Raw genomic sequence first — 12,830 nt, forward strand, 5'->3', positions numbered from 1 at the left:
GTACAGGAGCAAGGATGGCTTACTACAGTTAGATAGGGCCTTGGTAAGACCTCAACCGGAGTATTGTGTGCCGTTTTGGTCTCCTTACCTAAGAGAGGATATACTTGCCATAGAGGGAGTGCAGCGGAGGTTCACTAGACTGATTCCTGGGATGGCAGGACTATCGTATGAGGAGAGGTTGGGTCAACTAAGTCTGTATTCACTAGCGTTTTGAAGAAGAGAGGGGATCTCATTGAAATGTATAAAATTCTGAATGGGTTGGATAGACTGGATGTGGGGAGGATGTTTCCCCTGGCTGGGAAGTCTAGAACAAGGGGTCACAGTCTCAGGATACAGGGTAGGAAATTTAGGACCGAGAGAATTTTTTTCACTGAGGGTGGTGAACCTATGGAATTCTCTACCACTGAAGGCTGTGAAGGCCAAGTCATTGAATATATTTAAGAGGGAGATAGATTTCTAGAAACAAAAGACATCAAGGGGTATAGGGAAAAAGCAGGAATATGGTGTTGAGATACAGGATCAGGCATGATATTGAATGGCGGTGCAGGCTCGAAGGGCTGACTACTGCTTTTATTTTCTATGTTTCTATGTGTAATAGTGCCTCTGCTATCTCTTCCCAAGATTCTAAAAGAATGTGCAGATGCAATCTGTCCAGACCTGGGGTTTTATCCTTTTTGAGATTGATTAGTTAATTTAATATTTCTCCTCCTATTTTAAATGCGGTTATATCATTTCTAATCTCATCTTCTGATGTCATGTCCACTTGATCCATCTTCCTGGTAAATACTGAAGCAAAATAATTATTTCATATTCCTGCCATTTTGCTATCGCTACCTGTAATTTTACCTGACCGCCTCTTAATGGCCCTATTCCCATTCCTTTTTTTATTTATGTACCTGTAGAACATTTTACTATTTTGTTTTAGGTTTCTTGACAATTTAATTTCATAGTTCCTCTCTGCCTTCCTATTTGTTTTTTTGACTTCTTTCCTAGACTCTTCTTCTTCCTTATCTTGCTCTCCTCTGCTGTCCATGTACTTCATGTATATCTCTTTCCTTATCCTCAATTTTTCCTTTATCTTTATTCATCCATGGTGTCTCATTGGTGTTTAGTTTGTTCTTGTTTTTTAGTGGAATGTATTTTTCCTGGGATCTGTTGAACACCATTTTAAATATTTCCCATTGCTCTTCTTCGTCACTGTTTGCCAATATTGTTGTCCATTTTATTTTCCCAAGTTCTATTCTCAGCCCCTCAAAATCAGCTTTTCTCCAATCTATTAATCTGGACATTGTTATGCTTATGTCCTTCTCAATTATTTTCCTAAACCGTATTATATTATGGTCACTATTACCTAGATGTTCCCCTACTTTTACTTATCTGCTGTGGTTCATTCCCCATTACCAAATCCAGTAGCAATTCCTCCCTTGGGCTTCTTGCATACTGGGTGAGAAAGGAGTCCAGTTGATAAATGAGAGCAGGTTTATTAAACTATGGATTCTGGTAATGTAAAACATAACAATAGCTAAGGAATGCTCTTCATGGGTCAAAATATTGAACCAATGGAGGTGGGTGGGGCCCAGTTATGTGGATGGAAACTATGACTACTGCATGTAGTGTAATAGTGCTGGCATGTATAACTTTACTGAGTAGACACTACAGGTAGGAATAGCAGAGGTAGTGGGGTCTTGCTCTAGTTCCTGACACCTCAAAGCAAAAATCTTCCAATTGTCCAGTGTGAAAAATGCCTTTGCGTAAAAGACCATCATTACCACCTAACTGCTTTCCTCCCTCCAACACTTCAACTTACTCCCTTATTCCTCCTCTCCAGAAGGCAATAGCTCATAAGCAGTAGTAGTAGTGCTCCAATGTCTCATTGAAAAGCCATTTTCTTGTGAAATTGTAAGGCTAGTTAACTGCAGGGACTATCACAGCTGAGCCTAATCCTGTTATTCAACATCCATTAACATGGGGATCAAGAATTGGAACCGTAGACTGTTCCCCTCCATCGTCAGGGAATGCTGAGCCAATTATAACAAATGATGTCCTGGCTGAAATCATTGGTACAGACAAGAGATCTGATTTGCTTGGCTCAGTATTATACTTCATGGTGCATTTATGCACTGAATCATTATCATGACCACTATGATGATATTGATGCTTAATAATCTCAATAACTATCTTGAACTGGGAGCCAGAATTCTCAGAACAGTCCAGCTGTTTGGTAAGATGGGGGTTGCTGTAAAGACTGGTCTGAAGGTCAAGATTTTCATGAGAAGAAATCACAAATCTAGTCAGGACCATTTTCACATTGTCCCTAATGCCACTTAGAGTATCATTAACAGAGGCATGGGAGCATGATTTGTAACTAAAACCATCCAGCTTCTCTGCTGAGAAGGTGTGTGATACAAGACCCAAATAAAGATGGAGGAAAAATTGGTGTCCCTCTACAATACAAAAACACATGCAGCAAATAAATTGTCAATGATAATGATGTTAGATGATCGAGAAAACGATTGAGTACATGACAATTCTGGCTTCCACATTTTTACTCTTAACACAGAATGCAGTTACTTCTTATTCTCATTAGTTTTCGACAGGAGTTATCACCATAAAAACACTGCTACATTAAAGAAATAATGCATTATTGTACACAGATACACTTGCATTTGTTTATGATTTTTCAAATTAACTTAATTTAAAAAAACTTTTCTTTCAGTTTATTTAACTAGAAAGCTGTTAAACAAGTGAACAGACCTTGCTATCTATGCCATGTAACAGGCAAGGTTATTTTTAAAGTCAACAGTCGACGCTGACTACAAACATATTCTTCACTTTATAGTTTGAGCTTCAGTAAATCGGTTTCAGTTAGATCTAAAGCACATAATGAACTAACATGGAAAGAATGTAAATGTACTGCCAGCGATTTTTCAAATTATTTTCCCAGGTGTCAGTCTTTTGTGCTTGTTAGAAGAAATAAAAAGGCCAAAATAAACCTATTTCCAGAAATATGAAACTTTAAAGCACCACGTGAAGAAAATCAGTTCCCCAAAAGGCTTAGATTGATGCTGTATAAAGTATCATGTAAAACCCACTGTCCTTTAAAAAATATACAAGTATTTTAACATAGGCTTATTTTATAATTTTTTTTGAACATGGCAAGAATATCATTAAGTTTTTGTGCAACCCATGATTCATAACAGTAAAACCAGTGAATTTTACCAAAAACTGATGAAAATAAAATATAGTTGATAAGTCAGTGGATTTCTTTATCTTTTAAAATTGACTAAATATCCCCCTTTATATTTGAATGGTAAATCATTAACACCAATCAGATTTTGAAGTTTAAAAAAAAAAGCCCACAGATTTGCCCAAGGCAGCAAAACAGGAGATATGTCAAGTTAGTTAAAAATATACAATCCAAATCTCTGATTTTCAGTTGCAATCAGTATAAGTCAATACACACGTCAGGCTAGGATTTTAAGAAAAGAAATCCACATCTTTTATTTTTGTTGCACGTCTTTTGTTACTTTCACCCCTCTTCGGCCTCCTGCTCTATGCAGAGTTCTCCAGCTTTGGAACTTGCCAATCAGGCTGGTAATTCAATATGTCCCAGCAGCCTGCTGCATAAACATACATTCAGGTTGGGTCACTGTGTCAATGATCAGTGCTTTAGAGTATAATTTAGCTAAAGGCAAAAGGAGATTTCCTACCAAACTGTTGCTAATCTGAAATTAGCCAGAAATACAATGAATTGGAGAGCATTATTCTGCTGTTGTTACTTGCCAAGAAATATCTGTCAGCAAGAAGAGTCATTCAGTGACTGGACTACTTGTAGTACAAATAACTGAACTGGGGGTGTAGGGCACTGCACCCCAAGTATGTGGACAACATAAGGAATTGGATATTTGAAGATTGATAAATTACCAGGTCTAATGATTATCCAAGAATACAAAATAAATTGGGTTTGGAAGCAAGAGATCAGTGGAAAAACTTTTGAGTTCATTAAATGCAGGGGAAATGTCAGGATTAGATGACAACTAATATGAATATAAGAAGTTAATCCTGTCAATTTAGCTTGACATTTATAATGGGAAAATATTGAAGATATTACATAAAGCAATTCAAGAACTTCTGGTGAGAGCAAAGGCAATAAATCCAAGCCAATGTAGATTCATGCATGGCAGATTGTGCCTTACAAATCTGCTGGTAGTTTTTCAAAATGAAACAGAATTACTGGATAAGGGTCATAGTGGCATAATGAGGGGTATGATAGTATAGTGGTTATGGTACTGGACCAGCTCTCTTCCTTTAAGACACTCCTTAAAACCTACCTCTTCAACCAAACTTTGTCATCTGTCCGATTAAGTCCTTATGTGGCTAGGTGTCAAATTTTGTTAACGTTTCTGTGAAGTGCCTTGGGACATTTTACCAAGTGAAAGGTGATATATAAATGCAAGTTGTTGCTGTAATACCACCATGGCATGTTATGAAATTGAATTCAATAAATGTAATAATTTGTGGGTTAGCACTAGAAAAAAAAGTGACCATAAAAACACAACCGATTCACTAATTCAGGGCAAGGATCTGACAGCATACTTAGACTGGCTTACATGTTAACTGTTCATGCCCTCTGTAGAGTTGGGCAATAAATATGGCCTTGCCAATATTACTCACATCCCAAGAATAAATAATTAAAAACTTGATTTTTAGAAAACTTAAAGTCCCTAATGGAAGATTTATGGCTCAATTAAAAGGTTTGTGGGTTTCAAGATGAAATTGTAAATTGACTGACATTACACATTATGATAATTTGGTCAAATACCAGAGAACTGCCACTTCCTATGGAACCAAAGCCAGACATGACCCTCTGCCTTTACGAGAAGAGGAGTAAATGGAGAAATGTCAAGAGATTTAAAAACTGGAGGGAAAGTTAAATAAACCAACATCTTGATGAAGTAGCATTTTGGTGCATTATTCACTGTACCACAGCGTGGTTGGACATACATTCATGCCTATAATTATTTTGATAAGGGGCTGCATAGGAGGCTTGTTGATGAAAGTAAGACACACAATACTAAAGGGAGTGTGGCAGCATAGGTAGAAAGTTGGCTAAAGGACAAAAGATAAAAGTAAAGGGCCTAGAAATTCGATGCATTTGCACCTCCAGTTTGGGGGGGCGCTAACTGGACGCAAATGTGTTAGCGCCCAGGTGCAGTGCTGACAACTACTCCCGCCATATTGGGTGGGAGTTTAGCGACAGCACTATGGCGTTGCGCCCCAATTTCCTGCGTCTGGAGATCGTGACTTCACCCTGTGCATCGCCCCAGCCCTGAAATTGACTTAGCCCCCTGCAGCAGCGGCAGGCAAAAACACTGGCAGCTGCAGGAGGCGTGAATCGGACGGCTGGCTGCTACCGGGGCAATAATTAAACGCGAGCTGGCCGAGGTAAGTAAAAAAAAAAAGACACCTTTGTTTTCGCTATGTTCCTCCATTTTCTTTGCAGGGTCCTGCCAGCGATCGCTCAGCCCAACGCTCTGCTTGAGTGCCGGGCTGATCACGTGGGTCCCCTGCTCCCTAGGTGGTCCAGGTAGGTGATTCTTTAATTGCAGAGCCTACACGATGGCCCTTCCCTTTAAGGGAGGAAAGGGCTCTTTGTATGCGGCAACGCTGCACAGTCCAGTGTGCAGCGTTGCTGAAGTGTGCGCCCCATTTGCGCTCCAAGAAAGAAGTGGAGTGCTTGATTTAGCATTCCACTTCCTTCCGAGAGCTCTAAAGCAAATTTTTTGAGGGGGGAAACATTCGTGCCTAGTGCTAAGTTTTCCACCTCTCAAAAGTTACCAGCCCCAAATGGGGCGATAATCAATTTCTCTCCTGTTGTTTCTCAGACCAGAGGGATGTAAACAGTGGTGTCTCCTGGGGTCAGTGTTGGGACCTGAAATGGGACAAGTGGGGCCAACATTATAATAGCAATGCTTGAATTGTTAGTAAAGTGCTAGTTAGTATCTTTGTTAGTTAGTATCTTTGAAATAAGCGCTGTAGATAGGACTAGACAACAAGCTAATGTTAAAGGTTCCTCTGATAGGAATGATGGGATACTTGAGCTAGCTATCTTTAGAGACAGCTAGTTCATTTAAAAGCTTTGGAAAAACATTATTCATGGTTATGTTCAAAACAAGAAGATAGCGAGACTGAAGGCCAGACAGGAGTATACATGGGAATGGAACGCCCAAGGCTGAAAAGTTGAGATAACGGAACATCTGTGGGGCCTGAATAACTCAATTGATTAACTGGGTTGTGAAACTCGTCATGTGATATAAGTGTTGGAATAGTGTAGTGTGTGTACTGATTTATGACTGTCGCAAAAAACCAAGTTACAGCAACTTGCTGCAACCTCTGTATAGTTGAGAGAGGCAACGGAGACTTCTTCCCTTGCATATGTTCGAATAAAAGCTTTATTTGCTTGGACCTCGCAGACTCAAGAGTGGTTATTTCACTACAACAGACCAATGCTCTTGGTATATATAAATGGTCTTGAGTTGATATCGGGGGCACAATCTCAAAATCTAACATAAAAATAGGGAGAACTGTAAGCAAACTACAGGTGTGTGGACACGTTAGATAGGGCAGATAGAATTTAATGCAGAGAAATATGAGATGCAGAAAAATGTATTTCAGCCAGACTACTCCCTGTAGACTATTCAAACTTTAGCCAAGTATAAGAAATCTCCAAAAACAAGTACAATTGCACCAGCAGCCAGAAGAAATAATTCAGCAACTAACCTGTAGGTAGCTCATGATTCTTTTAAATTGCACTGGTGGAAGGGTTCTTCATTCCGTTTAATGGCGTGTTCAGCTGTGCAGTTGGAAAATTGTAGTGCTGGCGTCAAATCAGCGTTGAAAACTGATTCGCGTCATGATTTGCCTGTGCTGCATGCTGCTGGTGATTAAGTACACACGCTAACCCCTTTATCAAGATGGCGTTCTGCGCACACCCTATCGGAAGTGCACGCACTTACCTTGAACCCTATTCTCGAGCGTTAAGCGGCCGCGTAGCACCTAAAAAAAAAAACTGGTGCAATGCAGCCCAATTTAGCCTCCATGGATCCTCGGTTTTATAAATAGGAGTATCGAGTACAAAAGTAAACTTCACCGAAACCAATCATAGTTAGAATACTGGCAGAACTTTCAACTTTGTCAGGAGTGTAAAACAGGTGGTTACACCCGTTATACACCCACCCGATTTTTCTTTGCATTGACTTTAATGGAAGGAGAAAAAAGGCAGGTGTATAATGGATGGCTGATCAGCTACTGCATGTTTTACACCCCTGCCAAAGTTGAACGTTCCAGCTATTGTGCCGAGTTTTGCACACATTATAGGATGGATATCAAGGCCAAGGAGAGGGTGTGGAAAAGATTCACTGATATCGGGGATGGAAAGCTTCAGTTATGAAGATAGACTGGAGAAATTGGACTTGTTCATGAGTGTTGTTGAGAATTATCACTTGTTTGGAAGTGTTCAAAATTAGGAGAGATTTTCACTATTTCCAGTGGTTGGCGTGTCAGTAATTAGAGAGTAAGATCACCACCAAAAGAACACAGGGAGAAGTTAAGAGAATGTCTTTATGCATGTTTAGACATGAAATACCCTACCAGAAACAGTGATGGAAGCAGAATCTATAATTTTTAAAAAGGGAAGTGGATAAATAGTTGAGAAAGCAAAATTTAAAAGGGCATGGATAAGGGCAGGGGAATGGGACTGAGTTGAAAGCTTTCAGAGAGCCAGCAAAGGCACAGTGGATCGAATGGCCTCCGATTCAAGGCAAGTTCTAGAAGCTCAGGCAGACTAGGTCGGAGTGCCTACTGATGCGGGCCACTTCTCTTTAGGCAGTGAAAGCAGAGTGAGCAGCAAGTGAATCTGGGTGGCCTTCCACAATTTCCAAGGGACCAGAGATCAGGTAGGCTGCATATTTATGAAGTGGCACATGACTCAGGAGAACCTAAAAGCAGGTGGGTGAGTAACCTTAAAATATAAATAAAACATCCTAGATGAGAACTAAGTATAACTGATAGATGCAAGGAGGGTAATGTGTATGCTGTGCTCTAACAAAATACACAGCATGAGGTGGGGGGAAGAAAGTCAGTCGGTGGGGGGGGGGGGAAGAAAGAGAGTCGGGAGGGAGGGGGGGAGAAAGAAAGAGAGTCGGGAGGGAGGAGAGAGGGAGAGGGAGAGGGAGAGGGAGTCGGGGGGGATGTGAGCAGAGGTTGGGTCGCCGGGGTGGGGAGAGCGGGAGTCAAGTCGGATGGGAGGTGAGCCTTATCCACACAGCCCCAGTGAGGCCATTCAGCCAGGGCTAGGGGCTGCGTGCTTCAGGCCCCTCCCACAGTTTTGGGTGCCTGGAGCTACTGCACATGCGTGCCCACTGTAGCGCGCATGTGCAAAGGTCCAGGCACTGTTTTCAGTGCAGGGATCTGGCTCCGTCCCCCACGGCTCAAGCTGCGCCGCGCCCAGCTCCAGAGGACCTGCAGGGAGCCGGAGAATAGGTGAGTTTTTTTTTTTTTAGGTGCACTTTGTGGCGCGAAAAACGGCCGTCCAGCGTAGCCCGAAACTTGGGCCCAATGAGACTAGGCTTTGAACACTGATGTCTTATTTCTACCTCAAACTGATCAAGCAATATTTTATATGGCTTTTTCCTTGCTGTCACATGGTATTACAATGAATTGAAAAAGAAACTAAAAGTGAATACCTTTCCACTTGTTTTGTGGTAACGTTCATCAAGTACAGTCTATATAGGATTACAGAAACACTAAGCTCTAAAGTTTCTTGCTCAATTATTATGGCTAAAACTCGAGGACTGGAAATAGCAGACATGAAATGGAAACCATGGTCGTGAAATTTGGCACCTTAGCGGCAGTAGTAAAGGTCAGTTTGGAAATAAAAATGGCTGCTGTCTCGCTTCTGCCCTGCCCTACGCCATTTTGGTGAGGGTGCTAGTGCGGGCGGGACATGCGTGTGTTCAGCTGCATGAGGGACTCTTTTTCCCCCCCCAGCAGCGCAACTTAAAAGGGATGTATCCGACTTGTAGTTAAGTTGATTATTTCTCTTTAACTCTGCATAAGCCAGTAAATGAATATTGGCTTCCTGGAAGACACTTATAATGTTAAAGTGGACAGGGAGTGCTGCTGGACGTTGGGAAGGTGTTGGCTGCTACTGGAAGACCTTGGAATACACCACTTGCTCCCAGGCATGGGGGCTCTACTTGCAGTTCCCCTCGCGCTGCAATATGACATGGTTGCCTCTGCTCCATCTCCAAGACAAGCCGCTCACAGAGGAGGAGGTGGAGTCGGAGGGCTCTCAGCAGGAGGCCTTACCCACCTCGGGTCTTCAAAGAGCACTTCACCTATCTGCACTTGAGCAACGATAGTGTGTTCGGCAGCTCCACTTTACCAAGGAGGTGGTCACAGAGCTTTACTACTTTCTGCAACCAGATCTGCAGCCTCAGAGCAAGGCAATGAAGGCTCTGCCAGTGGCCGTCAAGGTGACCATGACCCTGAATTTTTTTTGCCAGCGGATCCTTTCAGGCTAGAACAGGTGACATAGTAAACATCTTGCAGTTCGCCATCCATCACTGCATCCGGGAGGTCACAGAGGCTCTGTACTCTGGAAGGGACTTCACTGACTTCCCTCTAAATAGAGAGAAGAAGGAGGAGCCCGCCCATGGCTTTGCCAGGATATCTGGCTTCCTCATGGTGCAGGGTGCCATCAACTGCACACAATTTGCAGGCATCGCATCTCAATTCTGAGATGTACCCTAACCACAAAGGGTACCACTCACTTAATGTGCAGTTAGTGAGTGACCACAGCCAGCACATCATGATGGTGAATGCCTGCTATCCTGGCAGCAGTCATGGTGTCTTCAGCTTGTGCCAATCCGCTGTGCCAGAAATCTTCCAGCCACCACGTTGAACTCTAAGGTGGCTGCTAGGCGCCAAGGGCTATCCGCTCTACATCTGGCTGATGACTCCCTTCCGCAACCCCACCAGCTGTGGCCAGTACTCATATAATGACAGCCATGTTGCCACGAGGAACCTCATCGTGTAGACCATTTGGGTGCTCAAGCAATGGATCCACTGTCTTGCCTCAGGAGCAGCTCTCCAGGACTCACCAGAGCCAGTGTCCCAATGTGTGGTGGTCTGCTGCATCCTCCACAACTTGGCCATACCCCTGAGGGCGCAACTGTTGCCACCACAGGTTCCATGACCATCTCAGGAGGACGAGGAGGAGGAGGCTGTCCGTGAGTGCATCAGCCTCTGGTTCCTCTGAATGAAACCCCAGATCCCCGTTGTTCAACACTTCCCCACTTTACCATCCCTCTGTCACGGAACGTAACAGTGCCCTCTTGACTACAATGCTGAAATGAAAGCCACCCCAAAACAAATATTCCAAACATAATTTATAAATGATTAATTCTAAAACTACATTACATGTCAACTAATCACAGCTTGTGCATTCTCTTAAGTCTTGCATATGCCTTTGCCTATCCTAGTGCTCCTATGAAGTGCAACTCCAGTGGCTGCAGCATGGCTGGTGGAAGGCTGCTGACTTTCAGTGGGCGAGATTGCAGGTGGCCTTGCAGAACGACCTCAAGCAGCTGTGGGCCTAGAAGTCCCAGCTGCGAACTGCACCACCTCGGCATGGGTGGCAGCAGTCTGGGCTGGCTGGCTGGCAACTGAAATGTCGCTGACAGAGTGGCAGCAGTGGAAGTATGAATGCTGTCATCGTGAGAAAGGATAGCAGGTTTTTGCTCCACTGAGCCACTGCCACTCCCCTGGGGCGCGCTTCAGCATTCCTAGCTATCTGTTGGAGGACAGTTTGCTGAGCTCCTGTGATAACCTGCAAGCCACTGTCTACACTCATAAACCGAGCTTGTGTGGCAGCAAGCTGAGACTGCAAGACAGAAGTCTGACCTTCCACTGCAGCACTCAGACATTGGGTCACCTGCTTCTGCTGCAATGGAAGCTGTGAGATCACACCCAGCATAATGGTAGGGTTCACAAGTGTCCAAATGGAGTTGCCCAACACTTCCATCCTGGAAATCATGGGCTCCAACCTCTGTGCAAAGCCCTGTCCCATGTTGGAGCTGCACTCCTCCATGCTCCCGAAAAGTGATGAGGCTCTTTGGCAGGCCTGCCATTGCACCAAGTATTTCATGTGTATGCCCATCATCCTTTTTCTGAAGGCCGCCCCATCAAAGTCCTCTGCAGCAGAACTCGTTTGTGATCTCACCCTCTGGGGTGCTGACATCTGTTCTACCCTTACGCCCGGTGAATCACCACATGCAGACCCCAACTCTATACTACCCTCCTAAAAGTATGCACAGTGCCATTTTCTGAGCTGGTGCCTGGACGTGTCAGATCGAGTGATGGTGCCTCTTCTTCTCCTTCACTCTTCTCCTCAACTTCTTCCTGCACAGGCTGTGCTGGTTGTGGAGTTCTTGGGTATCTGAAAGGAGAAAGGCACAAAGATTGTGGTGAGGGGAGGGAGAGAAAGCAAGAGGTGCATGCTTACACCATCAGCAAGCTTGGCTTGTAAGTGAAAAGAGATTGTGGAATGAGGGGGAAGTGGGATGTGAGAAGAAGGATTAGATACAAGGATACCGTCATCAATGCTTTCAGCCTCACCGATCACCATGGTCTCAGTGATGGCTCCTCCAATTATATCCAGAACTGTCCTCCAGCTTGGTCAGGTTCTGAAGCCAAGCTTCCTCTCCTCTCTTTCCTCTCTCCTCCTCCCCCCCCACCCCTCCGCCTTTTGCTGTTGTTGGTGCCGGTTATGCGCCACCTTGGCCTGCAAGAGAAGGGAAGTGTGTCGGTGAGTGTGGCGCAACGTGTTTGGGTGATGTGCCTGTCATGGTTGAATAGCTGGCATTGTGTGCAAGGTGAGATGTGGGTGTGAGGCTTGCAACAGTGGTAAATGTGTGAGGGTGAGATGAAGGTATGATTGTGAGGTATGAATCGTGATTGAGAGAAATTGTTGGTAGATGAGTGATGGGGGGTACAGTGCAATGAGCAGTGTGTGAGGTTAGTGGTGCAGTTGGTGGGATATGGCATTTGAAGATGCAGTTATGAACCTTGACCACTCGTGTGTTGTTATTAAACTTTTTCCTGCACTGTGGATCCAGGTCCTGGTGAAAGATTGGTGGTACTGACCAGTTCAGCAATCTGCTCCACTGCTTTCATACAGTCTGTCTGTAGGGCCTCCTGCGGGTAGAGGATCGGTCTCCCCTTAAGGCCTTGAGTGCTGCGTCTGAGAACCAAGGTGCCCTTTCTCTGCCCTGTTGTGACATTAGTAACTTCCCCTTTCCTTAGCTCCACTATGAATGAGGTGTTTCTTTCAGAAAGCAACTCCATTTTAAGAGTGTTTCACACTGCAAGCAACCTTTAAATATAGATTAGACTTCCCACGATATTGGGCCCCGTGTGGAGCCAACCAGCACTGGGCTCAGCGCTTCGATCATGTTAATTAGCAGGCAGCATGAGTTTTGCGTACTGCCTGCATTACTTTTAACGGGTGAGGCAGATCGCGTTGCCCACCGTAGTTTTCGGACCTTATCAAATTTAGCCCCCCGTCAGTTTTGCCACAGTAAATTCTGAATACTGTTAGAGTCCCAGCTAATAATATTTGAATAAAGGAGATTTACGTGTTCATTCTGTAAACATTACAATAGGAAAACAGGTGTTTCCACTTACAACTCAGACAGAAGTTTCTGCCTCATTAGTATGATTCATAACCTACCCTGAAACCGATCCATTACTGAACCAGCAGATATAAG

The 12,830-nt window shown here is 43.9% G+C and overlaps 1 protein-coding gene across 5 annotated transcripts in view; it reads right to left on the bottom strand.

The window, feature by feature from the left end:
- The window catches only part of rbl2 (retinoblastoma-like 2 (p130)), a 210,997-nt gene that overhangs the window by 18,610 nt on the left and 179,557 nt on the right, over nucleotides 1–12,830 (bottom strand). The window contains exon 20 of one of the 5 annotated variants that reach the window (XM_070898003.1): nucleotides 8,783–11,500. The exons of the other annotated variants lie outside the window; for them this stretch is intronic. Coding sequence (XP_070754104.1) covers nucleotides 11,453–11,500 — 48 coding nt within the window. The 3' untranslated portion in view covers nucleotides 8,783–11,452. Of the gene's footprint in view, nucleotides 1–8,782; nucleotides 11,501–12,830 lie in introns of those variants that run through there. 5 annotated transcript variants of the gene reach the window in all.

The sequence above is a fragment of the Pristiophorus japonicus genome, chromosome 13 (genome assembly GCF_044704955.1).
Source record: "Pristiophorus japonicus isolate sPriJap1 chromosome 13, sPriJap1.hap1, whole genome shotgun sequence".
In the NCBI taxonomy this organism is placed as follows: domain Eukaryota; kingdom Metazoa; phylum Chordata; class Chondrichthyes; family Pristiophoridae; genus Pristiophorus; species Pristiophorus japonicus.